This window comes from Amblyomma americanum, chromosome 2 (assembly GCF_052857255.1).
Source record: "Amblyomma americanum isolate KBUSLIRL-KWMA chromosome 2, ASM5285725v1, whole genome shotgun sequence".
In the NCBI taxonomy this organism is placed as follows: Eukaryota; Metazoa; Arthropoda; class Arachnida; order Ixodida; family Ixodidae; genus Amblyomma; species Amblyomma americanum.
The window spans coordinates 176,308,570-176,334,163 of record NC_135498.1 but is presented as its reverse complement, the minus strand read 5'-3'; the positions used below and the strand labels follow the sequence as shown (position 1 = coordinate 176,334,163).

Genomic DNA, 25,594 nt, shown 5'->3' with positions numbered 1-25,594 from the left:
TGGCTGGCAGTTTAGCATTATTGGTAAACGCGAAATATTTTACAAAAGCACGGTTTTTTGCAGGTGGACACCAACGCCACGTACCTCTAAGCGTGACTGAGGCGTCCACTTACCCACGGAAAGTTATGCGCCTTTTCCTTCTCACAGATGCCCTCCAGCGTCTTCAGCATTTAAGATTCACAAAAAGTGGTTTACCTAATTAACATCCTAACCACACATCAGCCACAAGCAGCCACACCGCGCTAAAGCCTTTCTCCTCACCACACTATAGTTCAACAAAGTGCCCCTTGAATTTTTCCCCACCCGTTGGGCATCCAGTCGACGCCCCTTGGAAGGGAGGGGGGCAATGCCACACTGCTGACGCTGCCGACGCCACCCTGCGGCCGAACCTTGTCTCCTAGCTAACGCGTGGCCGAGCGTCTTCTTTGACTCAAATGAGCGCGGCTGTTCGGTGAGCCTCGCCCCAGTAAACGGCTATGCTTCCCGCCTGCTGCTACGTTTGTTGGTGGCAATATATTACCGCTGCGCACGCGCATGCGAGGAGCAGTGCGGAAACTGACCATCGACCAAACTTCTTGCTGTAGACGCCTTCGCCATGGGCCGCGCTGACGCGGGCTATAAAACATACCAACACCAAAACATTCTGGGCTGACTCGAAGAGCTAAAAAAGGGTGACGTACGTCTTCACAAGCAGGTGGCTTGCGAAGGCTGGTTCCGTGACGTCACGCTCCCTCCGAAGTATTTTTTCCTCCTTTTCGCCAATCGTCGGAGTAGGAAGGCGATGTTGCTGCCGCAATAGCTGCTCCGGCGGAAGCGCAGCACGTACGTACGAAGGCGCAGACGAATTGGTTCGCCAAAGTTCATTTAAGTTCGCCTCCGAGTTCTCTTCAGTTAGGTGCCGTGTTCTCCTCCAGTTCTGGCGCCGCCTAGGACATCCGCACGCACCGACAACAGGAAGCTAAAGGAATATTATAATTACTGTGCGTCGGTGGAGTTGTAGAGGCGGGTGCAACGACGCCTCCAAGCGAGGAAAGATTGCGGACAGAAGAAAATCGGCAGCGAATAGGGCTTATGCGAATAGCACTTTTTCCAAACTTAATCGAATACGAATACTGCAGCTTTGATACCGAATCCAATACAAATACTCTAGCTGAAAATTGAATCGCATGATACGAATCGAACTGTAAGAAAATAGAGTCAGATACAATTCGAATACTGTACTAATATTCGCTGCTTGCTCAAATATTTGATGAACAACCGTGAGGAAAGGCGAAGCGCTGCTTACGCATTTATAGCTGTATCTTTTAAAAAACGCAACACTGATCTCCATTTCCGGGGTTACAACACAAAGTCTGTGTAGTAACTTTGTCATTATTATGTAGTACGCTTTGGAGAAGTGCCTTTTGCTACTGATCATCATAATCACCAGCCTAACTACCGTCACTGTGGGGCGAAGGCCTATCCCATATCTCTACAATTAATAAAGTTGGGTGCAAACTTCGGCGCCCCTATCGCCGTATACTTGTTTGTCTGATCCGACCACCTAACTTTTGTCGATTCATGCTACGCTTCCCTTCCCTCGGAATCCAATCGGTTATTGCGCCTTCACATGACATGCCCTGCCCAAGCCCATTTCTTCCTTTTGGTTTAAACTAGGTGGTGTTGCTGTTGATAACAGAAGATAATAAACTTAGCACCACATGTTAGCGCATGAGACGGGCGAGAGCTGCGTATGAGGCACAGCCCCCAAAGTCAGGCATAATAGCCGGGTTTACTGAGCCTGCTTGGGCCCTGCCGCGTTGTCCAATATCTGAGGCCATGTATGAGGATTATGAACACCGCCACGCGAATGTGCCACATCACTGCGCTGAACCCTCCACCCGACCGATACCTATCGCGCACAATGGCACGCAGTGTCTATACTTCCTGTTTGTGGTACATAGCTATGGAAGGAAAATACGGCAGGCCTTTTGGTGCGAAAACACGGCTGCCTACGTATCAACCTCGAGCGAGCATCGTGTCGTCTTGCGCTTCGAACTCACCTGAGCTTAGCCGAGTTAGCTCGGGTAAGATCGGAGGCGCTTCGCGTAAGCTGTAGACAAAGAGAGGAGGGTGTTGCGCCACCTAGGTCACGCAATCTTGTGGCGTCAACACAACCTGCCCAGGCATGTGGCATTTAAATGAATGACTTGTTGCGAGAGGTTGCTCGGGAAGAGCAAAATGGGCGGCACAGTCTCTAGCGGTGGCTGTGATAGAAACAGCCACATACCAGAGCAGTGGCGCATCGCTCAAACGCTTCTCCACTGCGCTGGTAGTTGTATGAGTCGCCGCGATCTTTGAACGTTAAGTAGAAATGGGCAATAATAATAATAATATTAATAATTGGTTTTTTGGGGAAAGGAAATGGCGCAGTATCTGTCTCATATATCGTTGGACACCTGAACCGCGACGTAAGGGAAGGGATAAAAGAGGGAGTGAAAGAAGAAAGGAAGAATTAGGTACCGTAGTGGAGGGCTCCGGAATAATTTCGACCACCTGGGGATCTTTAACGTGCACTAACATCGCACAGCACACGGGCGCCTTAGCGTTTTTCCTCCATAAAAACGCAGCCGCCGCGTATTCTGCATTTTGGCATTCACTATGAACCGACTAGCCTAACATCCTGTCTTACTGATTTTGTATGCTTAAAGCTAACGCGGAAATTATTAACAAATACGAAAGAAAGAAGAAGCCTTAGCACTTATCCTTGCGGTACAGCTCTCTCGGCGTTATCAATTGATCCTTTGTCGGAGGTATGGACGAATTGCGTGGTCTTAGAAACAGGGCTAAGAAAAAATTTGCTGGCTGTTCTTCGAAATCCGTAATTCGGAAGTTCGTGTGACTAATGTCATGAATAGCAATCTTATGCTTTTTTATTGTCAGGATATATGCCAATACAATCTTATGTGTATTTTATTTCATGGTATTTTTATTTCATGAGTACATTATACTATAAACAGCGGGTGACATGCACACCAAACGCGCGGTGTCTGTGGCTCTCTCGTGGTGGTAACCACTGCTTTAGAAAGTTACGAAACCTAGGAGAACATTCTTCAGAGCAGCAAAAAGATCGCCTGGGTGGCTTTATTTCTCAAGTGATCGAAAACTTACATGGTCGATAACCTGGCTGCTGAGATTTCGGCGGGAAACTGCGCTGTTATAAAAACTTCCGCGTTCTGGGTAAGTAAGAGTTGTCAGGCTCAGAACGAGAGCAACCTTCTTCGTGAGCATATGATCTGGATTCATATATATGCCGCCGAACACGCTGTGAAGCGAAAAATGGGGATGGAAATGATTTACCGCTCATTCCACGTACGTAGTTGATGAATACTGGAGATTTCGTCCTATGGTATACAAATACGGAGTTCGCCATTGGCGAGCTGCGTGTTAGAAAAAAATTATGCGCCAGTGCTTTATTTAATGAAATTGCATGCCATTTTGTGAGACATTCCTTTACGTAATTTGTACGGTTGCGGAAGTTGGCAGCAGCGGCAGCGACACGACTACATCGCTAAAAAGCTACTGCTGTCTTCGCAGATCTCTGGATGCACCTGTGACTGGGTCCAAGGAACAACACCCCTGCTGATGTGAATCTGCGTACTACTGCGAACGGTCCCCGCTGCTGTGAACTTGCGGCCACCTGAGGCCACCGTCATCCAACTGCGTCATCGGACACTTGGCGCTGTATTGGCAAAATCTGCGCAGACGTACACTGGACCATCTACTAGATAAAAGAGCGAACATCGGGGCAGCGGTCACTTGGCAGCAGCGGCAGCGACACGACTACATCGCTAAAAGCTACTGCTGTCTTCGCAGGTTAGTGCAATATTACGCAAAACTTGTATGCAGTTTATTCCTGCCGCTGCTGCCACCTTATTTGAAACTTACTCATCGTAACGTTATGCTTTGTGTTGCGTTGAACTCTCAGACCTTGTGAAAAAAAAAAACTATGTCCAGCACATGTTCTTCTTGTGCATCAACTATTCAAGAAAGTGCCCCGCGTGTGATCTGTACGGAATGTAACTGCGCATACCATTTTGGCCAGTGTGCTGGGGTAAAAGAGAAATCGTTTCAAGCTAAGCCCTCTGATTCGAAAAAGACGTGGCGCTGTTGTAAATGCCGAGCAGGAAAGGCTCCTATAACAGGCAAAGAGGACAATGGCTCTGATTCTGAACCCGATATTCGGAAGACTCTTGCCGCTATCCTAGAAAAACTGGAAAGTTTGCCAGAACTAACAAAAAAGTGGATCAAATTGAACAATTTGTTCAACACATGTCCATGAAATTTGATGACTTCGAAAGACAGGTTTCTCGTCAAGAGAATGAAATCAAGGCTCTGAAAAAAAGAGTAGCTGAATTAGAAGAGAAAGACGATATGACCCAGGCGGCGCAAGCACAACTGCAGCAAGATGTTAATGACCTCGAACACCGCAGTAGAAAACTTAACCTAGAAATACACGGTATCCCGTTTCAACCAGATGAAAATCTGCTTTCCGTATTAAACAGTCTTGCCCCCAAGCTTGAAGTACCGCTTCTAACAGCAACAGATATTCAGACGATACACAGATTGCCTGCCCGGAAAGATAAGAAGCCAGGTATTATCGCTCGTTTTACCCGACAAGCGACAAAAGACACTTGGCTTTCAGCCAAGAACAAAGTAAAAAAGAATGATCCGCCTATCGTCATCCAGGAAAACCTTACTTGGTACAACAGAGAACTGCTTCGTCGGGTGAAGGACTGGGCAAAAGGAAATGGTTATCTTTATGTATGGCATGTAAATGGAAAAGTTCTTGTCCGCAAATGTGCAGGGATGGATGCCATCCATATCAAAAGAGAAGATGACCTAGAACAGTTGAAATGAGTGCTGTGCTTGCCGAATCGATAAAGGAAAATAAAGTAAAGAGAAATAAAGATGCAAAACCAATACCATCTTCCTGCTGACTTAAACCGTATTATTTCCGGTTTTTCGCCCCCATCGCTAAAAGCTGTACACATCAACGCACGATCAGTGAAGAATAAAACACAATCCTTAGAAGAATTTTTCAGTGAATTCAAGTTCACTGCGATAATGTTAAGTGAAACGTGGAGCACCAATGAAGATAATGTTTTCAGAATGACTAACTATAAAACGTATTACCTGAATAGATCTGTTGGCCGTGGTGGGGGAGTGGCAGTTCTACTGGATATGAACGAAAATGGTGAAATGCTTGACTCATACAGTATGATCACACCGCACTACGTGGTCATATCACTGTCTGTGGGGAAAATTATCTATTCCGTTTGTTATCGCCCACCCAATGGGGATATAGCCGTTTTCTTGAAGTTTTATGATCACTTTTTATCGTTTGTAGCAGACGGAGGATACCTGCTTATTGCTGGAGGGGACTTTAACATCGACATGTGCAGTGATAATTATCATACTAGAGAATTTAGCACTATGTTGGCTTCAAACGGTTTCACCAATGTTATTGAAATCCCAACGAGAATAACTATTGAAAGTCAATCCACCTTAGACTTGTTCATCACCAATTTATGCCACCCGAAACTTAAGGCAGGTGTATTATCGTGCCCGATCAGCGATCATCTGCCTGTGTATTTCTGTATGGAGGTGTCAGCGCGAACTTTAAAACAACCGGAAGCTTTCACTTACCAGTGTATAACAGACGTTGCACTGGAGGATTTCAGAAATGCCCTTAACAAAGTTGACTGGACGCAGATTGCTGAGCTGGATAATGCAAATGATGCTTATAACCAATTCCTTGATATATTCAAACAAATCTACCAGTTTCACTTTCCCAATAAGACATATCAGCGGTCCCGTAAGAGTCGTAAACCTTGGATCACTCCTGCCTTGCGCCAAGAAATAAAAATGAAAGATAAGTTATATAGAACGTTTCTGATGACACGCACGGCTGATAATCTGAAGGCGTTCAAGCAGTTCCGTAATAAATTAACAAAGAAATTACGATCCGCTCGAAAGGACTATTGCGCTGCATTTTTGGACATTAAAAGGGGTCGTCATGACCTACTTTGGTCCCGTCTAAACTCTTTGTTGCAACGCAACCAATCCCATGCCAGCGCACAAAGGTTGAAGAATAATGACAATGATTTAACTGGAACTGAGTTGGCTAATGCTATTAATGATTTTTTACGCAAATGCCAACCTGTGGATCGCGTCCAGATGCCAACCTTTGGATCGCGTCCAGATGCATGTGAGTACATAAACTGTTGTAACGATAAAACAATGTTTCTAGAACCTGTTACAAGAGAAGAAGTTGTGTCAGTATTATTAGGCCAAAAGAATAGCAGATGCGGAGACATTGATGACCTTCAGATAGGACCAGTAAAATATGTTGCTGATGTTGTAGCCCCCGCAGTTACGCACATATTCAATCTCTGCTTAACTACATCTTCCTTTCCAGAAAAAATGCAGACCGCCAAAGTAACCGTTCTATTTAAAAAGGGCGACCAAAATGACTTAGGTAATTATAGACCTGTATCCATACTTCCCGTTTTTTCTAAAGCATTAGAAAAGTTATGCACTCCAGGTTCACTAAATTTATTGACCAATGTAATTTGCTCACTCCGTGTCAGTTCGGTTTTCGCAAAAATAAATCAACTGAACTAGCACTTCTACATCAAAAGGAATATATTCTCTCCCAGTTTGATAACAGAGATTTCGTAATAGGTATATTTGTAGATTTTTCAAAGGCATTTGACTTGGTGAATCATGAATTACTCCTAAAGAAGTTATGGTACTATGGTATCCGAGGCCAGGCTGCACTGTTAATAAAATCATATCTTTCGCAAAGAAAACAAGCAGTTAGCTTACATAATGTACTATCAGAGGTAAAACCTATATTTTCTGGCGTCCCTCAAGGCAGCGTGTTGGGCCCACTTCTGTTCAATATATTCCTTAATGACATTGTCAACATTAACAAAAATGCCAAATTCATCATATACGCTGACGACACGAGTATTTTTTTTTGCTGGGAAAAACATTCAGGATCTAATAGTGTCTTGCAATACAACAATGGTCACGCTGGAAAAATGGTCGAAATCTAATGATATGCGCGTGAATGAAAAGAAGACAAAAGCCGTAATATTTTGTACGAAAAATAAGCCGGTTTCTATTCACAGTTATATTCTATATAATTCTCGACCTATAGAAATAGTTAATTATTTTAAATGCCTTGGAGTTATATTTTCTTCAACCATGCATTGGGAACACCATGTAGCTCACGTTGTCAAACAACTGGCTAGAGTAGTGGGCATGATTGGTTGCACACGGCACATTCTTCCGACGTCACTCAAACTAACTCTTTATAACGCACTTTTTTATTCTCACGTAAATTATTGTCATCTTGTATGGGGAACTGCAACACATTCTTGTCTTCGCAAAATACACATGTTGCAGAAAAGGGCCCTTCGCTACGCCTTCAATGTTAGCTATGGGTCACCCAGCAAAGGTCTCTTTCTTGCAGCCGGTGTGGTCCAAATCTATGAATTATATTGATACCGGTTGAGCATTTGTTACAAAACAGAAATAAAAAATGGTACCAACCATATTCGACGATTGGCAAACTTGCAAGAGAAAACCACAAATTACCCTTTCAGACAACCCGAACAATGGATGGTGCCAACAGCACGCCTAAACTCCTGGCAAGAACGTTTGCAATTCACACTCCCTTCCCTTCTGAACGCTTATACATCTGCACATTTTGACTTATTCACCTGTACTCATAAGGTATTGCGTAGGATGTATATGGAAGGTAGCTACGAACAATTTTCATCCTCAGCTGTGCCAAAATAAGTCTTTGCTTCTGTATCTCATATTTTATGTATGAGAGTGTGATATGTAATAACAATCTTTTTATCCCTGAGTTTACTCAATACGCTTGAAGTGCTCTTGCGATGTATAGCATTACATTTCTGTTCTTTTGTTTCGTTTTATACGACACCTGAAGTTGAGTCGTTGTTTGTTTGTCATCTGCTGTTGCCTGTAAAAATGGGGGCTGCGGCTTTGTCAAGCTGTATTTTTTACAGCTTTTTCTGCAGCTCCTCTGTTCATATACCTTTGAGGCAGAAATAAATTTATTATTATCAACGGCGTGCTTGGATCGTGTATTGCCTAGAACGTATAGAGTTGAACGAATATCTAGCAGAAACTATGTTCTGCTCGTTAAGAGTGCAGGAGCAATACCTATCGCCAACACAGCGTGCTAAGAAGTTTCAAGTGCTAACGGCTAGTTAAGATCGAGAGCTCGAAACGCTGCCTCCTAATGGGAGCGAAAAAGAACTACAGAAATATTTCCTTATATTTCATAAAAATTTTATATGGGGCTTTAATAAAATGAAATTTGATAAAATGAAGAAATGCATCAGGTGGGCTTATACTGAAATCATTATTTCAATATAACATTTTTGTCGCACAAAAAATCCTAGGCGCCTAAAGGCATAATTCATAATTCGAGATATAATTGGTGCATGCGCAGCATTAGACAGTTCGCAATTTTTTAGTTAGGTCACAAGTGCGAGCATATTTAAACATGCGTTTGAAAAATCCAAGGTAATCTGTTATTGTGGATCACATCATCTTTGCAGTGAGGTGACAACGTTGTAAACACATCGAAGGCATTATATCAAAATTCGAATTTTCATTAGAGGTTTGACGGAAAAATTACGGGAAACTTAATTTTCATTATGCGATGAAAATTCGTTAGCACCGGGTGCAATCCTTGCTCGGAGTGATAAAATTGCATGCTTAGCGCCATATTAAGTGCAAGCTATTTGGTACTGGCTGATTGGCCGCCCAGCATCCATATTAGCCACCCGCAAGGTTTTTACTGTGGCAAACATCCTCACGTTGCGCATTCCTTCGTCTGCGTAAGAACCTTCTACATTCACGATAATCACCGGCACGTCTCTGCGTTCTTTTCCTTACAAATGGAGACGAGAATTTCCTTATCTCATTTTTACACCTGCAAAACGTGGCAGTTGACAGGTGGGTCTCAGGTCATGGGTGGTGTGCATAAAAATGCAACTCCAGACAATATGTTTTTTTTTTCCTGATTGCGTTTCTACTGTGAACCCATTAAAATTAGCGCTTGATGAATTTTTTTATTTCAATTATTGACTGCCTGTTTACTGGCTTCATAGATTAGCTCATTTACATAGGTGTAGCGGCAGGAACACTTCATCTTCAGCCCTTCATGAAAGTACTAACGCGCTATATTTTTTTTAAAGAAGGTCTATGCCCTAATGTTCTGACATTATCGCCAATATATTTTTTCCTGTAAGCAGAAGCCAATGCCATAATAATGCCATGTCTAAACGACGCGATTGGCAAATAAAATGAATGTCCTTTACGGCAATGCATTCTGTTCCGATTCCCTTGCTATTACAAAATAAGACAACTACATAGCACTGTGCTGTCAGCAACAAATGTATTGCGAAGAAGGCAACTCAAGCACGAAAAGCATAATGAAAATAATTTAGCGGGGGGATGATCAGTACTGACGAAGGTTAGTTTCATTTGGAAGGCGCGAATACTGCTCTAGAGAAGTGTTTGTAAACGTCGCTTATGTGTCCTCTCCAGGAGGTTTTAAGTTCGTGTTTTTTTCTGCGATTTTCAGCTTTCATGCTTGCATTTAATTTGTTTCTGATAGTACGGTACTATTACAGAAAAACTGTCCCTCATAGCATGAGTGGCTTTGGCACGTTAAACCCCCAACAACCATAAACTATAACCGTCATAGTAGCAATTCTCGCCGCTGGTATTACTGATCTTTTCAGCAAGATGTACGCGTGAAGAAAGCCGTATTCCATGAAGGACCGTTACATCGTGACTTCAAACTTCAAATACCATTTCGGTAGTGGGAAGTGCATGGCAAACTCGACAGCATGCCTTCTCTCTGGATACCTATCTCCTAGGATACAATATATATCAGACGACTGAAGCGCTTATTTTAAGAGCAGGGCCAGCGTCTCCTGCGTTTCATCAGCTTCCTGCTCGCACCGGTGCTGATATAGCGAAAGGAAAACTTCTTCCTGCTGCACGCCGCAGTTTCCACCCACACGTGCGCTCCACAAATTCCTCGAAAAGAGCTCTCCTCGCGGCAACAGCGCAAACTAGATAGATTGTTCTCTTACGCGTGCAGCCCGTAACGATAAAGAACGCACGTTCTAGTCCACGGTAAGGGTTTGTTTAGTTCCTTACAATGCAGTTCGGTTAACATAACCTGTTACACGCCCTTGTTCTTTCCTGGTTAAGCAGGTCCTCAAGAGTATATAAAACTGCGCTCCTGCAAGCCTTCACTACCGCTGACGTCGTGCTCAGTTCCGGAACACCAAAGATGTACACTGTGGTAAGTGAACTGCCTCCTGAAAACGCCTCTTCTGTAAGAAATAATACTTTGGGCACGTTTTTTGGGGGATTTATAACGTCGAAAAATGCGTTTTTAAAGCAGGAATCTGCCTTCATCCGTAAAGAATACGTATGTATTTAGGCAAACGAGTGATATGCGCAACAACCCACGGCTTCCCTTTTCTTTTTCTGCCAAGATTTATCGCGTAAATAAATTACCATGAGTTCTTTAGCTGCCTGCTCCTTTTAACGTTAAGGTAATTGGGTATAAGTTTCGCCGACTTATTTTCGCCGACATTTTCACAACCTGTCATTTTGCTTATCCCAGTGATGCACCACTTATAGACCCCATACCGCCGCATTCTCCGGCTTTATCAATTTTTGCGCACCGCCGGTCGAGTCTCGAATCCGCCAAGTGCTGTCGCATTACAAAGAAAACTAGATGAAGATCGCCAAAGAAGAGAAGTTATCAAAGTAAATTCTGCGGAACTCAATTTCGGCGCCAGGACCATTTCTGTTTAAAAGAAAAAAAATTATATGTGATGGGCCATTATGCCGAAACAAAGTATTGAAACTTTGTTCAGTGAGGAACACTTTACTTTTCTTGGAAGAAATGTTATATCACACCAGGCGTTAAATGGCGCTTTCGTGAGTTCACCAAATTGCTAGCTTGGATGCGCGCAGCCGGAAAATGGATTGTTGCGGAAATTGATCACTTTCACAAAAAATGTATGCAGCCGTTCCTGCGTAAGGAAGAACAAATATTTTTGGATGTTGTAATTTCCCGCCAAAAAAAAGTTAAAGGCTGCTAAAAAAGGTACGTCTTTGGAGAAGTTCAAGTTTTTCAAGACTTTAATGGGTCAAGAAGCTGTAAAAAACCACCACAGAAAACCGGTGCATCTTGATGCGTAAAATGTTTTTTAGTCGGGTGCTCACACCTGCAACGAAACAATTTGAGAAAAATGAAAAAAATTTAACAGGCATTAGAAAAACACTAGCCAGTCATAAAAGACCCCTGAAATGCCTGTAATGCCTGGTAATAAAGTATAGTATTATATCATCTAAACTAGCATCCCTAATGCAGGCTATCTTTCGTACAGTTACAATTACTGGGTATTGTCTGTTAAAAGGAGCAACGGTAGCGAACACATCGGACTGAATACACGTGCTTGCGTACCTTTTGTGACATTCACAAGGCTTCAAAAATAATGTTGGAGCTTGTCTAAGCATATAAGTTCGCTTTTATTACGTCCAAGCCCTCGTAAGTCCACTATTTGGCTTACTCTCTTCAGATATCTATAATGGGAGCAAAACAAACTTTCTCTCCTACCTGTCAAAAACGTTCTGGTGTTCCTTTAAGGCGTCTTTATTTTCAGCATCAAAAAATATATAGCTGTACATTTAGTCTTGTTTGCATAAGTTTTTTACCAACACTGGTTACCCATTTGTGCGTTTTTTTGGAGGTGGAATTTTCCAATGTCAGTTCATTGCCACAAAGTGAAAAGGGACTTTTAATTGGTCAGAGAGTTAGGCTGAGGCGCAAGCCAGAGCAGGCTGAATTGAAACTAGATAACAAGAAATTGTAGATTATTTTACTCAAGGCGGCGTTGCGAAGTGTACATTATTCTACCAACGTTCACGTCTTTCACGCATTTCGAGTTTTAAGGAATACTGATCATTCTTAGCAAATTGTTTTGCCAATATGTGTCCTGCACTGAGGTAATCATTTCAATTTGATCTTTTTGAAGCAGATGCCTTAGAAGAATTGCAAACTATTCAGAATAAAAAGCTTCGTAATGCTCATGAGTGGGTTTCCGCAGAGTGCATCGCGAAATAAAGAGGTATATTTTTGTCGATTTTACAGAAGCTAAAGCCTCCGCACAAGTCTAATTTAGTACAGATCTTATTTGACTTGGAAATGAAAGTGTAGGTACGTAACATCTTTATATCACGAAGATTTGGCTATCCCGGTCCTCTACTCTTTTCCACTCTTCAATCCTGTGCTGAACGTAAGTAAGCTGACCGTCCGGGAGAGTCTGAATGCTGATATCGTTGATATTTGGCTTCATTGCGCCTACCATGCCACTGATTGTTTCCGTGCTCTCATTTGTAGTGGAGAGCAAGTTGAGATGTGTTTTCTAAACAACGCCAGCCATTACCGCTGCACGCACTTTTGTCGTGCCCCCTCCTGCTTTAGGGCTAAAAAAGAGAAGCGTAGGTATATAATCCCGCACAATATTGGTCTAAATTTAATTAAAGGGCCTATGCTTGAAAAAAAAATAAAGTTCGCCAAACTTCGGCTGAATGAACTTATAGCCCTGAGACCTAAAGTAACTTTCCTTGAAACACCCTAGACGAACGGAAAACTTGGGGCACAATGGCCACATCTTCAGAGGCCGAGTTCTTCCTGTTTTCACTTATTAAGGAAGCGAACAAGCAAGACCCTGGTATGGCAACATTTTCTAAGATTCTGCCACGGGGCTAACAAAAATGAAACCGCATGCATTGAAGCACAATTTGTAAACATTACTCTCTTTAGCGGACTATAGTCAGTAATGTTAAATAAACAAAATTTAGTCCGCATTATGGATTTGGTTATTAGTTTAAGAATCCAACGAAACTTTATCGTAGTGCTAGAGTTACGAGCCAGTGACACTATTCTTGCCAAATGTTTAAAAATAACCGACGATGAAGGACGTTTTAAACGAAATCGTAGTTTGCCGTTCGTCGCAGTTTTTGATTTCCAGGAGATGCCTACATGCTAGTAAAACAAACCCTACGTCTCTAGAAGCAGCGACTTTCCCTGACAATGGCAGGAAGGAGCGAAAAATTAAGAGTGAAAGTATCAGCTTCAAGTAACTATCTCAGTAGGTCCCAATATTGTCCTGAAGCGGTCAATCTTTTCAGCAACGTTGGCGATGTTTTTGCTTCGAAAATACCAGAGCCAGAGAAACTTTTTTTGCATTTATTCGAATAAAAGTCTTCTGATATAATCACTGAGAAATTCTTCTGGCTCCACAAATTTTTAGATGCGTGTTCCGCAAATCCAAACTTGGAATTGGGCGCAATCCGGTAGTGGTGTTTCCACTTGAAGAGATATAAAATTTTTTCTCAAAGTAAAAAAACAGCATTTATTTAAAGCTAAGTTTTCTTCCTTTTGAGTGGGCTTATTTACCCAGTACATATAATAAATTTCAAGCGATAAGAGATGTGTGGACCTCGAATATCGTACATTTCTGAATACCAATCTAGTATGTCCACTTCTGGCTTACATGAGCTTGTCGGAGGTTAAAACTCTTTATTTGCGCTGCTCGCGCTGCGGCGGCCTAGCTCAACTTCCCCTTTCTTGTCCGGCGCCGCGTGCCATGGCCTGCGAGCCGAGCGCGTCGCGAGGGGCTCTACAGGGCTCCCCCCGCCCCGTAGAGCGAAGACCCAGGATTTGGCCAGTGGATGTGCTTGAAGAAAGCTGCGCACAATGGTGGCGTAGTCGAAGCGAGAGCGAGTGTATGGCCGACGGGCAGAGAGTGGCAATGTAAGCTGGTTCGAGGCGGTCAGCAGCCACGACGTGTTCACGGCCGTTGACGCCTAACGTGAAGGTCTTCTGCACACGATGGAGGAGGCGGAACGGTCCATCGTAGGCCAGTGTGAAGGGTGGACGGACGTGGTCACGGCGGATAAAGACATGGGTGCAGGAGGCCAGGTCCTGGCTGACGAACACGGACTGAGGGTGACGGGCTACAGGGGTGACAGGAGTTTTGTGGCGAAATGTGTTGCGTAGGTCTCGGATGTAGATGGAAGCGTCATGGATTAACGGAAGGAAGAAAGCAGAGAACAATTCCGCTGGGAGACGCAGGGGAACGCCGTTGACTAGCTTAGCAGTAGAGCTGCTGAGGTCAGCCTTCAGTGCCGAGCGACTGCCCAAGAGGACGAGGGGAAGGTGGTCGAACCAGCGTTCCTTTGGCTGATAAGTGCTAAGGGCAGCCTTCACTTGTCGATGCAGACGTTCCACCATGCCATTGCCCGAAGGATGGTAAGCGGTCGTGTGGGTGGTGCGAACGCCCAGAATATTGGCAAGAGCAGTAAACAGGGCCCATTAATTGGAACTGGCGACCGCGGTCGGTGGTGACGACAGACGGGCAGCCGAAACGAGAGACCCAGCCGGCCTTGAAAGCCGAAGCAACAGTCTCGGCTGTATTGTCAGCAATGGGCCACGCCTCGGGTCAGCGGGATAAACGGTCAACACAGGTGAGCAGATCAGAGGCCCCACGTGATAACGGGAGTGGTCCAACAATGTCTATGTGAATGTGGGAGAACCGTGCGTCACGCGGCCGAAAAGGAGTAGCAGGCGTGAAGATATGCCGGTGAACTTTGACGCGCTTGCAGTGAAGGCAGGTTCGTGCCCAGTGGCCGACGTCGGCATTGATGCTTGGCCAAAGGAAACGAAATGTGATCAGCTTCTGTGTAGCAGGAATACCAGGGTGGCTTAGGCGGTGCAGTTTTTCAAATCTGGTGGGACGGAAAGCCAAAGGTAAGTAGGGGTGCGATACGCCAGTGGATGTCTTGCACGTCATGAGCTGGGAGGAAAACAGCAGTGAACATTCGGCGAAAGACAGGGACGTGGATAAGGAGCGAAGACGATGCAGCTCTGTATCATTGCGCTGTGCAGCTGCCAGCTTCTCCATGTCCACTGGTGATTCAGACACCTTAGCATTAACACGAGAATGCTTATCAGCAGCAGCAGCATTCTCTGGGCCATGGACGCTACGGAGATCCACTGTAAACTCGGAGATAAAACACAGTTGGCGGATCTCGCGTGCAGTGTAGGTGCTGTGGTTTCTTTGGAAGGCAAACGTCAAGGGCTTATGTTCCATGATGACGTGAAAGTCCCGGCCCTCCAGGAAGTGGTGAAAGTGCCTGATGACGATGTACAGGGCAAGCAATTCTCGACCGAAGGTGCTGTATTTTGTCTCAGGTGGCTTCAGCTTTTGGGAGAAAAAACCGAGGGGCTGCCAACTAGACACGTACTGCTCGAGAACAGCGCCAACGACTACGCTCGAGGCGTCGGTGATGAGGTGCCGTGGAGCATCAGGAACTGGATATATGAGCAAAGTGGCGTCTGCGAGCGCCTTATTGGCAGCAGCAAATGGAGCGGCAGCGTTCTTAATCCACTGAAGTGGCGCAGCTGAATCTTTTTTCGTAGCCAAAAGATAAGTCAAAGGCTCGAGGAAAGAGGCGCACTTCGGGAGAAAGCGGCGATGAAAGTTCAGGAGGCCCAAGAATTCTCTGAGGTTTTTGAGTTGCGTGGGGGCGGGAAAATCTTGAATGGCTTTGACTTTTAAGTCGAGAGGCCGAATACCTTGTGGAGTGACAAGGTAGCCGAGGAACTCTATTGTAGCTACGCCAAAGAAGAACTTGTTCGGGTTGATGACGAGGCCATATTCATCCAGTCGTTGGAAGAGGGCGCGCAGATGAGCTTCATACTCAGTACCGGATGAACTTGCTACAAGAAGATGATCCATGTAAGCGAACACAAAGTCGAGGCCTCGAGTAATCTCTTTGATAGCTCGCTGAAAAGTTTGTGCGGCGTTGCGCATTACAAAAGGCATCCGTACGTACTCAAACAGGCCCAACGGTGTAGTAATTAATGAAGGCTTTCGGAATATCAGCGGGCTCCACAGGAATTTGATGATGAGCCTTCACTAAGTCAATTTTAGAGAAGATCGTGAATCCAGCAAGGTTTAATGTAAAGTCCTGCATGTGAAGACGTGGATAGCGGTCTGGTACAGTGTGAGCGTTGAGGACGCGGTAATCTCCACATGGTCTCCAGTGGCCCGGATCTTTCTTTGGCACCATGTGAAGTGGCGATGCCCAGTTGCTGGAGGAAGGGCGTACTATGCCGAGTTCAAGCATGTGTTGGAACACGGCGAGCGGCATCGAGGCGTTCTCCCAAAAAACGGCGAGGGCGAGCAAACACCGGAGGTCTGGAAATCACGATGTGGTGAGTGATCGATTGCTTCACTGGTGACACTCTGGTGTGCGGCTTTGTGAGGTTGGGAAAATCAGCCAGAACGTTCGCATACGGCGAAACAGGGACGAGAGTGCGAAGCCCCGTCGCCGCAGTGGTGGAGAGTAGGCCATTTACGAAGAGGTCAGTGCTGAGATCTATGAGGTGATGAGCTGGCATGTCGACGGCATGGTTGAAGAAACAGAGCAAGTCTGCGCCGAGAGCAGCTCGCGAGACGTCAGCGATAATGAAGATCCAGCGAAACGTGCGGTGCATTCCGAGTTTAAGCGTCATGGATCGTTAGCCGTACGTGCAAATGGGGGAGTAGTTGATCGCTTGGAGCGGGGAGGTCTGTTCGTTGCGACAGCGATCTGCCCAAGAGGCCGCTATGACGCCGACTTGTGCTTCCGTGTCGACCAGGAAACGAGTGCCAGTAATCTTGTCCGCGACGTAAAAGAGGTGGCATGTCCGTCCACCAGCACCACTTGCCGCCGTCAGTGGCCGGTCGCAGCGTTTTCCGACCAGGAGCACGGGTGTGTGCACTTGAGGGCAGAGCTGCCGAAAATACGGTGGCACCAGCAGACATCCGAAGGCGGGGTGTCTGGCCGCGCGTCGGATGGTTGGGATTCCGGGAGCGGCGGCGTGGCCTGAACCTCGGCGGAGAACGGCGCGGCAAAGGCGCGAGGACATCGAGCCGCCTTTCAACAGCATCAAGTCGGCATTCGATGCTGGCAAGCTGGGAGTCTGCGGCAGTAGTTGGAGGCGAAATGGTCACAGAGCTGACGTTGGGGAGCCGTGAGTAGTCCGCAACACGGTCAGCGAGTTCAACGAGCTTGTCTAATGAAACATCACCCGCAGCGGCGAGGATGGGGACGATATGTTGGGGAAGACGCTGAAGGAACAACTCACGCAGAAGTTTGTCGCGCTGAGCAGCGCAGTCTCCCAGAAGCTGGAGCATGCGACGAAGGAACTGCGAAGGGCGGCTGCCACCAAGCTCTGTAGCGCTGAGGAGCTGATGGATTTTACTGTTCTCGGACGCTGACTTGCGGTCGATGATAGCGTCCTTCAACGTGTCAAAAGGTCAAGCCGAGTCCGGCGAGCTGATGACGTCCACTAAGTCCTCAGCGACGTCAGGAGGCAAGGACGACACGAGGTGGATAAACTTGGTCTCCTGGCTGGTGATACGGCGCAGCTCTAAATGCGCCTCAACCTGCAGGAGCCAAGCGCGGGGGCTAGTGGGCTAAAATGGTGGTAGGCTGACTAGCTGGAACACGGACACCAAAGAACCGAGAGGCTGAGCGTTCTGGAACGGGTCGCCGCCAGTAGGAAAGGCGGAAGAGCCAGGGGAATCCATGTAGGTAGACGGGGTTGCGTCTTCGAAGCCGGGTCGCCAAATCTGTCGGAGCTAAGGTGAGGAAGAACCAGCTCCGACAGCATTGAGGTTCGAACTGTTTATTTGCACTGCTCGCGCTGCGGCGGCCTAGCCCAACTATCTCGTTCTCGTCCGGCGCCGCGTGCCATGGGCTGCGGGCCGAGCGCGTAGCGAGGGGCTCTACAAGCTGCTTGACAGCTGGAGTTTGAAGAGAGTTGCCTGTTGATAAGAGTCCGGAAAGAAATGCACTGTAACTTCCGAACTGCTGATGGCATAGCTCGGAAGGTGAACTCAGTGAAGAAGTCAGCCATATTATGGAGCAAATATGTAGAGCAGAACTCGGGGGTTAAGTAATATGCTAATAGAAATAATTCTAGAATAAACAGGCTTGGGGATAACACCAATTTACGCAAGCTATCTGAAATCTTGTGGTTATATGTGGAGCCATGTGAATGGTGCAGATTTGGACGATGAGAATGAGATTACAAGTACAATATAAATTGGCGGGATTCGTAACCTGAGGACAGGGAGGGCAGTGCATTTGGCGAAAAAATAGATTTGTTGCATTCGTCGCGAACTTAATGATGCGGCCGCAAAGTCTAGGTTAACAAAAGGCTTGAAATTTGAACTGACCAAAACTCAATAATGTACAGCAGGCTAAACAATAGGGATAAAGCTAAAAATAGAAAGGGGAGTAGGTTGTGCAACAAGCATAAGCAAACTTATATCCGAAATTCATACAAGCGCTCAAATTACACTAATTTCTGATACCTTATCAGATTATCAGAGAAAAAGGTACTTTTCACCACACACCTAGTAGCGGGAGCTATATGCGCATTGCCATTTAAAAGATCTTGTCCGGACGGAATTCCGATGTTTATTATCAAATGCAGCACCAGTTTGCTGAGGCCGGTTTCTTTTAATGTTTTCAAATTACCTTTGAGGAGGAAACAGTTTCTGTTTTGCTCGAAAACGACGTTGTTTTTATTGTGCACAAAAATCATATCTGACTGAAGAGGGCAACTATAAACCAGTTGCGCGGTCATCGCTATCGAAATTATTGGAAAGTGTTCTGCATAACTGTTAGCTTTTTTTTTCAGAGATGGGTTGAAAAATGAACAACACGGATTTTTCGCAGTCGCTCTGTTGAGAAAAACCTTGTTGCCTTTTAAAACTATGCTGGCGTAATGAATTTGGGTAGACAACAATTCGATGCCGTATATTTTGAACTAAATAAAGCGCTTCAGTTCGTCCACTATGAGTTGCTCATCGGCATGGTTCTGTGGTACAGACTGTCGCTGCCATTTTTTCAGTGCTTTAAAAGTTACTTCAGTGACCATTAGGGTATTGTCACTTGCGCTGGATGCTCATAGAGCAGTTATCCCGTATACTATAGTGTGCCGCAGGGGTCAATCTTATCGCCATTATTCTTAAATGTGTTGACAACACTGTTTTGGGCGGTTTGATGCACTCCAAAATACTTCAGTTCGCTTACAACCTCAAGCGCTTCCGTTTGGTAGACTCAGTTTGTTGCGAAAAGCTGGAGCGGGATATTGATGCTCCGAAGGAGTGGTACGTGCGGCATTCCCTAAAATTAAATCACAGTATAACCGTGCTTATTTCTTTTACGAGAATGAAAGATTCTCATTTTCATGAATGCATTGTCAACAGCGCTGCAATAAAACGTGTTAGTGTGGTTCGCGACCTACGAGTACACCTAGACCTTAAGCTTAGTTCTTTATGCACATGCAATATTTATGAAACGCTCAAGTCGTCAAAAATTGGGCATGGTTGCATGCTTAACAAAATAATGTAAATTTAAAAAGAGTTTTCTGCGTCTTTACAGGTTCCTTGTTTTCTCAAGGTTGAAATATAAGAGCGTTGTGTGCAACTCTCTGACACATGCTTGTAGTACCATGGTTGAGCGCGTTTAGAAAACGTTTATCCGCATATTATACGCCCAATAATTAGGAAGGCGCTGATAGTTTGACTGCCAACATCTGGTGTTTACGTTGAAACTGGTCCCACTATGGGTGAGGCGCAAACAACGAGACAATGTATTTCTACAGAAGTGTGTGCATGGATCTCTCGACTACGCCGATCTGACCGCTGCACTTCAACTAAGAGTGCGCTGTCAAAGTACAGTAAACCATCGACCCTTTTATCCTGACTTGCGCAAATGTATCTGCCTTTCATCGCGGGTTCCAGATATGTTTCAAATACATATTTTGTCCAATAAATGAGATGTGGACACTTTAATTCCACGCTGTTTCAAGATGCACGCTCTTATGCCATTGTGTTTGAAACAATAGATTATGCACTCTTGTATGTACCTCACGCAGGCCTGACAACTTGTTCTGCTTCTTGTTCTTTTTTATTTTTAGTTATTTATACAAAACACCTCTGAAGGCCCTCATGACTGAAAGTGTTACTGGGGGGGGGGGGGGGGGGTACAGGCAATAGACCAAGATACCAGACAAAGAAATTATAAGAAAACAAAAACAGAAAACAAAAGACATAAAAGCGTGATGAGTGAAGCAGACAGCAAAAAAATTAATATCAGCTAATACAAATTAATACAAACCACAGCATTCGAATGAAAATACAGAAACATCATTAACAGAAATGCAATGCAAAATGAACACCATGCATTGATGTTGAACAAAGTACGCCGGAAGTTAAGCAGTAGTTACGGTAGACAAGAGAGTGTAAAAGTTATCATGATCAGTGGCAGCTGCAACGTGAGAAAGCAGAGCGTTCCAGTCTGTTATTGTGTGTGATATGAATGAATGCACGTAGTTGAATGTCCGACATGACAAAAGTTTAACTTTAAATGATGGTCGCGTCGTTCAAAAATAAAATAAATAAAAAAGTTGTTTTAAAACGCTGAGTGATGATAAAGTTTGCGAAAAAGTCATAATCTTGCACTTCATGGCGGAGACATAATTGTTGAGACTTGTGCATTTCTTCAAGGCTGTGATGCTGGCATGACGTGAGTAATATGATTAAATAAAACGGACAGCCCGGTTCTGCAATGATTTAATGTCATTTATTAAGTAGGCTTAATGAGGATCGCAAATGGACAAAACATGTTCAATTTTAGGACGAATTAAAGTGATATAAGTTCGTGTTCAGAGGTGTGAGGAAGCGTGCTTCAGTTTATGTTTTGGAAGACCTAGTGACCGATGAGCGGATGCAAGAATGAGGTTAATATGGTGGCTTTATGTTAGTTCTGAATGCAGGCAAAATCCGAGGTACTTAAGCGTGCTAATAACTGGACTGGTGTGTTAACTGAGGAGTACGCTGTTTGATTTCGAGACTTTCGGTTTGTAACAGACAAATTTTTTTTCCAAAGATTAAGTTTCATGCGCTAAGTAGAGAACCATGCTGTTATTGAGTCCATGTCCGATGGAAGAGCTTGGTGTTTCTGTGTTTTGTTTTTTATTCACTTTATAGTGGTGCACCACTGCCTGTGCAGGAGTGCTGGTTGTGGGAACTTAGGGTACACAATGAAAAATATTTTTAGGAGAAACATAGTAGCTTTTGGCTGTTGTATGAGTTGACTGATAGATAGCCAGCGTAAAAAGTTCAAGCATGCTTTTCAAATACAAGTTGTGCCGTGCACGCTTTCAGGAAAGCGTTGGGCGTGTTGTAAAACCAGGCAATTAGACTTGTTTCCTTATGTGATGCTCACGGAAATATTTAAAATAAAATGGATGCCGGTTTTATGCAAAAGCATTGGAAAGCATATAAATTGATGCAGAAATATTTATCTATTTATTTATTTATTTGTACATGCTGCAGCCCTATTGGGCTATAGCAGGGGTGGGTGTAAACAAAACAACGTAAAGAAACAAGGAGCACAACAATAGCGAACAGCAGAGACAATGTGAGTAGAGAAAAAAAACATGAAAGAAAAGACAACACTATTCAATAGTCTCTAAAAACAGTTTTAAGGGAAAAGAGCGTGTACAACCAGGTAAATAATTACAGCATTCGATTACACGCGGAAAGAAACTGTACTTAAAAGTGTTCGTTTGGGCAAAATAAGGAGTGATATTTAGGCTGTGGTGACTTCTAGTTTTAGATGGTATAGCTGGGGTTAGATAACCATTTGAAGAGGTCCGGCAAGAAGAGTTAACAATACAATGCAGAAATTTTAAAGACTCAGCCCTTCGTCGAACTGAGAGCAGTTGCAGGCCCAGTGATGAAAGTGCTGTTGAAGGCGAGAAATCCCTATCAAACCTGTGGTATATAAATCGAATGGTTTTTTTTTTCTGGACTGCCTCGATTTGGTTAATTTCGTGTTGTTTATGCGGGTTCCAGACAGGAGAGGCGTATTCAAGGAGCGGACGGATTAGTGACTAGTAGATTAGTAGTTTAGTATGTCTAGGAGCAGCGTTTATTGCGCGACGCAGGCATCCTAACTTTTTAAGTGTCTTTGAGGTTATTAAATCTACATGTTTAGACCATGACATGTTCGGTGTAAAAAGAAGACCAAGGTATTTGTATTGATTCACGCTCTGGATAGGGGTATTGTTTGTTTTCTAAGTAAATACGGAAGGTGCTGTTCTGTTAGTGAAAGTCATAACAACGGTTTTTCGGATGTTAATCGTCTTTTGCCATGTGTCGCACCAAGATCTAAATTCTGAAAATGGTTTCTGAAGGTGTAAGTTGTCGTCGAGGCATATAATTTTGGGATATAACACGCAGTTATCAGCATGCAGACATAGGTTAGAGGTGATGTCCCAAGGTAAGTCGTTAATAAAAATCAAGAAAAGCAAGGGACCCAATACAGAACCCTGTGGAACCCCCGAGGGCACGTCTGTTATTCTAGAATTTCTTCCGTTGAAAGACACAAATTGAGAACGATTGGAAAGAAAATTTGAAATCCAGTTGAGAAGGCGGGGGTTGTTCAGGACGGCGTTAAGTTTATACATTAGTTCCGAGTGGATCACGGTATCGAACGCCTTCGAAAAATCAATGAATATTGCGCCTATGTGATTGCCCGCATCCAGGTTATTGCAAATATCACGAGTGAATTCACTAAGTTGTGTCAAAGTGCTGAAACCGCGTCTGAAGCCATGCTGAGCATTCGTTAATAAATGATGTGATTCCAAGTATTCCATAATGTGTTTGTAGATGATGTGCTCTAAAATTTTACATGCATGAGAGGTTAGAGAGATTGGTCTATAATTGAATATTGTTTGCTTGTCACCGCTCTTGAATATGCGACAACTTGAGCCATTTTCCAGGATGAAGGAACTGTACAGGAAGCTAGAGACACGCGAAATATGACAGCAAGGTATCGACAGGTCCATAATGAGTAGCGTATCAAAAACAAGTTCGGGATGCCATCAGCTCCAGCAGACTTATTCGTGTCAAGTTTCAATATTAGGTTCAAAACACCGTCTTCACTAATATTAATATCGTCGATTGGCACGGCACTACGGGCAGCGAAGACTGGCTGGATGACGTTATTGTCACAAAAAATACGGAGTGGAAGTACTGATTAAATGGATTGGATGTATGAAATGGATCGTTTGTAGATTCATTGTTAATCCTCATTGCAGTATCTGTCGTATCACGTGGAAAAACAGATAACCAAAATTTACGCGGGTTAGTCTTTAGTAGATCGTGCAGCTGCACACGGAAGAAAAAATCCTTAGCGGAGTTAAGTTTTAATCGAAGCTCTTCTTTCGCTTTGATGAAACGTGCGATGGCTGCCTGATTACCTGAGCGCTTCGTACGCCTATGTTTGTGTACACGCCGTGTGAGATGTAATATATCTCGTGTCATCCAGGGAATGTTTTTTCTTCGTCGCCTACAGTCCATGTGTTCTGCAGTGGTAAATTTTGTTTAGTTTGGCGGAATAGTTGTAGACGTAGGAAAAACACTGCAAGGAAGTTTGCAAGTATAAATGTATCAACGAGAAGGGAGGCGCGCTTCGCATGCATGACGATGCCTGTTGTATTACTGTATAGAAGGAATTTCAGCGGCGTCTTCGACAGTTAAGAAGCAAAAAAAACGAAAAACTTTCAGTTTCCCACAACATTCTGAATATGTAAACGCTAAGAACTCAGCACACAAAAAGGCGCTCAATGTCCAAAATAGCATTAAAGTAAAAGCTGAGAAATTCAGGATATATCCGTCTCACTCCTCCACTTCCCATTATTATATTTTCTTGACCAATAAGAGAAAAATCGGCAAAGGTCCTCGTCATCATACCAAATTTCAGCAGGAAGAAAACAGCAAAAATTCGTTATGATGCTTGTCAAGCATGTTGTTTCCACTGAATTTTTATTTCCGTATTCGTTAACCATAGAAAAGCCGTTACAAACACTTCTCAGAAAGTTATCCCAGATTGCTTTCTTTCTGCCTAAAATGCGAGCTAAGACGTTTCAAAGTCAAAATGATATCCCGACGTTTTTGATAATAGTTCTTGTGAGAAAAAAATTGAACCTGTAAAAGATGTTGCTCTTGTGCTCTGAGGCGTGCCTTAACCATTTTTCTGATTCATCTATCACAGATGACGCCTCTCGTCCTCCTTCTGGTCCTGGCCACTGCCACGGCTGTTCAAAAGGTTGGCTACGGTGGACTCGGCTATGGAGGCCTGGGATACGGTGGCCTCGGATACGGTGGACTGGGATCCGGCGGCCTGGGATACGGTGGTGTCGGCGGCTTGGGGGGTTTGGGCGGCGTAGGTGGCCTGGGCGGTGTAGGAGGCTTGGGTGGCGTTGGCGGCGTGGGGATAGGCAGCAGCGTGGCTCTTCTGAGCGGAGGACCTGGATTTGCTAAGGTTGTGGCTGGACCTGCCTTCGTAGTGAGGTCAGTGCACCACGTCAACAAGGTCAGCGGCGGTGGGGCCCTCCTTGCTCACTCTGGCCTCGGCGGAGGATACGGCCTCGGTGGTGGATACGGCCTCGGCGGAGGATACGGCCTCGGAGGAGGATACGGCCTCGGAGGAGGATACGGCCTCGGCGGAGGATATGGCCTCGGTGGAGGATTAGGTGGCGGTTCGGGCTACGGTGGATACGGAAAATACGGTGGCTATGGCTACAAGGGTTGAAAAAAGAATATAGATGCTACAGCAGTGTCAGCAAGCAAGTTCCCTAATTCACACTATGCAAGAATGTAATAGTGTGCCGAAGATGTCAAATAAAGCTTTTGAGACAAATGAGCACGAATCACCGGCAGCTGCTTCATGCCCATCACAAAGCCAAGGTTCCCGGAGGTGGTGCGTTGAGGCAACGACAATAGCACGGGCGCAAATTCTTTAATAAGATGATAAAACTCGATAACCACCTCGAAGATCAACCTAATATTCTGGTGTGGAAAACTGTTCGTGTGGACGCCATAACAAACAATGTGTGTCGCTCTAATTAGGGCAGGTTAGTGTACGGATCTTCATTACAACGAAAATAAATTTTTTTTACAACCCTTATGTGGATGACACGCCTTCTTTAAGGTTTTTACAAATAGTAAAAAATGCGTACTTTTTGGACAATTAGCAGCCTTTGGGCCTTAAAATAGTGTGCATGGAGTTTGCGTTTTAAAATGTTTATTGAACTCGCAAAGAAATTTTGCAAACACTATTTAAACACGGCCGTAAACGCCTTTTATATATTTGAGCCAAGAAGCTCCGGAATACTTGGCACAGGAGGTTGTTTTCAGAAACATTTCTCCTTCTGAATTGCTGCGCACTCAAGGGTGGCGTTTTTCATCGTTTAGGAGTGTTAATAGCTTGGCGTGGCGCGAGGCGTCAATAGAGAGATCCACCCAGTAATATCTGACCTAGATCCTTCGACGCTGCA

General features: G+C 44.6%; 1 protein-coding gene across 3 annotated transcripts; it reads left to right on the top strand.

Annotated features, from left to right (window-relative positions):
* Positions 1 to 3,667: 3,667 nt before the first annotated feature.
* Positions 3,668 to 25,240, top strand: LOC144119302 (uncharacterized). 3 transcript variants are annotated; one of them, XM_077651965.1, is made up of 3 exons: positions 3,668 to 3,855; positions 10,315 to 10,405; positions 24,310 to 25,240. In XM_077651965.1, the coding sequence occupies exons 2-3, from the start codon at positions 10,394 to 10,396 to the stop codon at positions 24,847 to 24,849; spliced, it is 552 nt and encodes a 183-aa protein (XP_077508091.1). In that variant the 5' UTR covers positions 3,668 to 3,855; positions 10,315 to 10,393; the 3' UTR covers positions 24,850 to 25,240. The 3 variants fall into 3 exon arrangements, with proteins under 3 accessions (XP_077508091.1, XP_077508089.1, XP_077508090.1); XM_077651963.1 differs by lacking the exon at positions 3,668 to 3,855 and adding an exon at positions 6,152 to 6,250 and having other exon boundaries at positions 24,310 to 25,239; XM_077651964.1 differs by lacking the exon at positions 3,668 to 3,855 and adding an exon at positions 6,502 to 6,520 and having other exon boundaries at positions 24,310 to 25,239.
* The last annotated feature ends 354 nt before the right edge of the window (positions 25,241 to 25,594 follow it).

Coding starts and splice junctions, on each gene's coding strand:
- LOC144119302 (XM_077651963.1), top strand. CDS start 6,195: ATGCCAACCTGTGGATCGCGTCCAGATGCCAACCTTTGGATCGCGTCC. Junction 6,251..10,314: donor TGGATCGCGTCCAGATGCAT/GTGAGTACATAA, acceptor CTGGTTAAGCAG/GTCCTCAAGAGTATATAAAA. Junction 10,406..24,309: donor CACCAAAGATGTACACTGTG/GTAAGTGAACTG, acceptor CATCTATCACAG/ATGACGCCTCTCGTCCTCCT.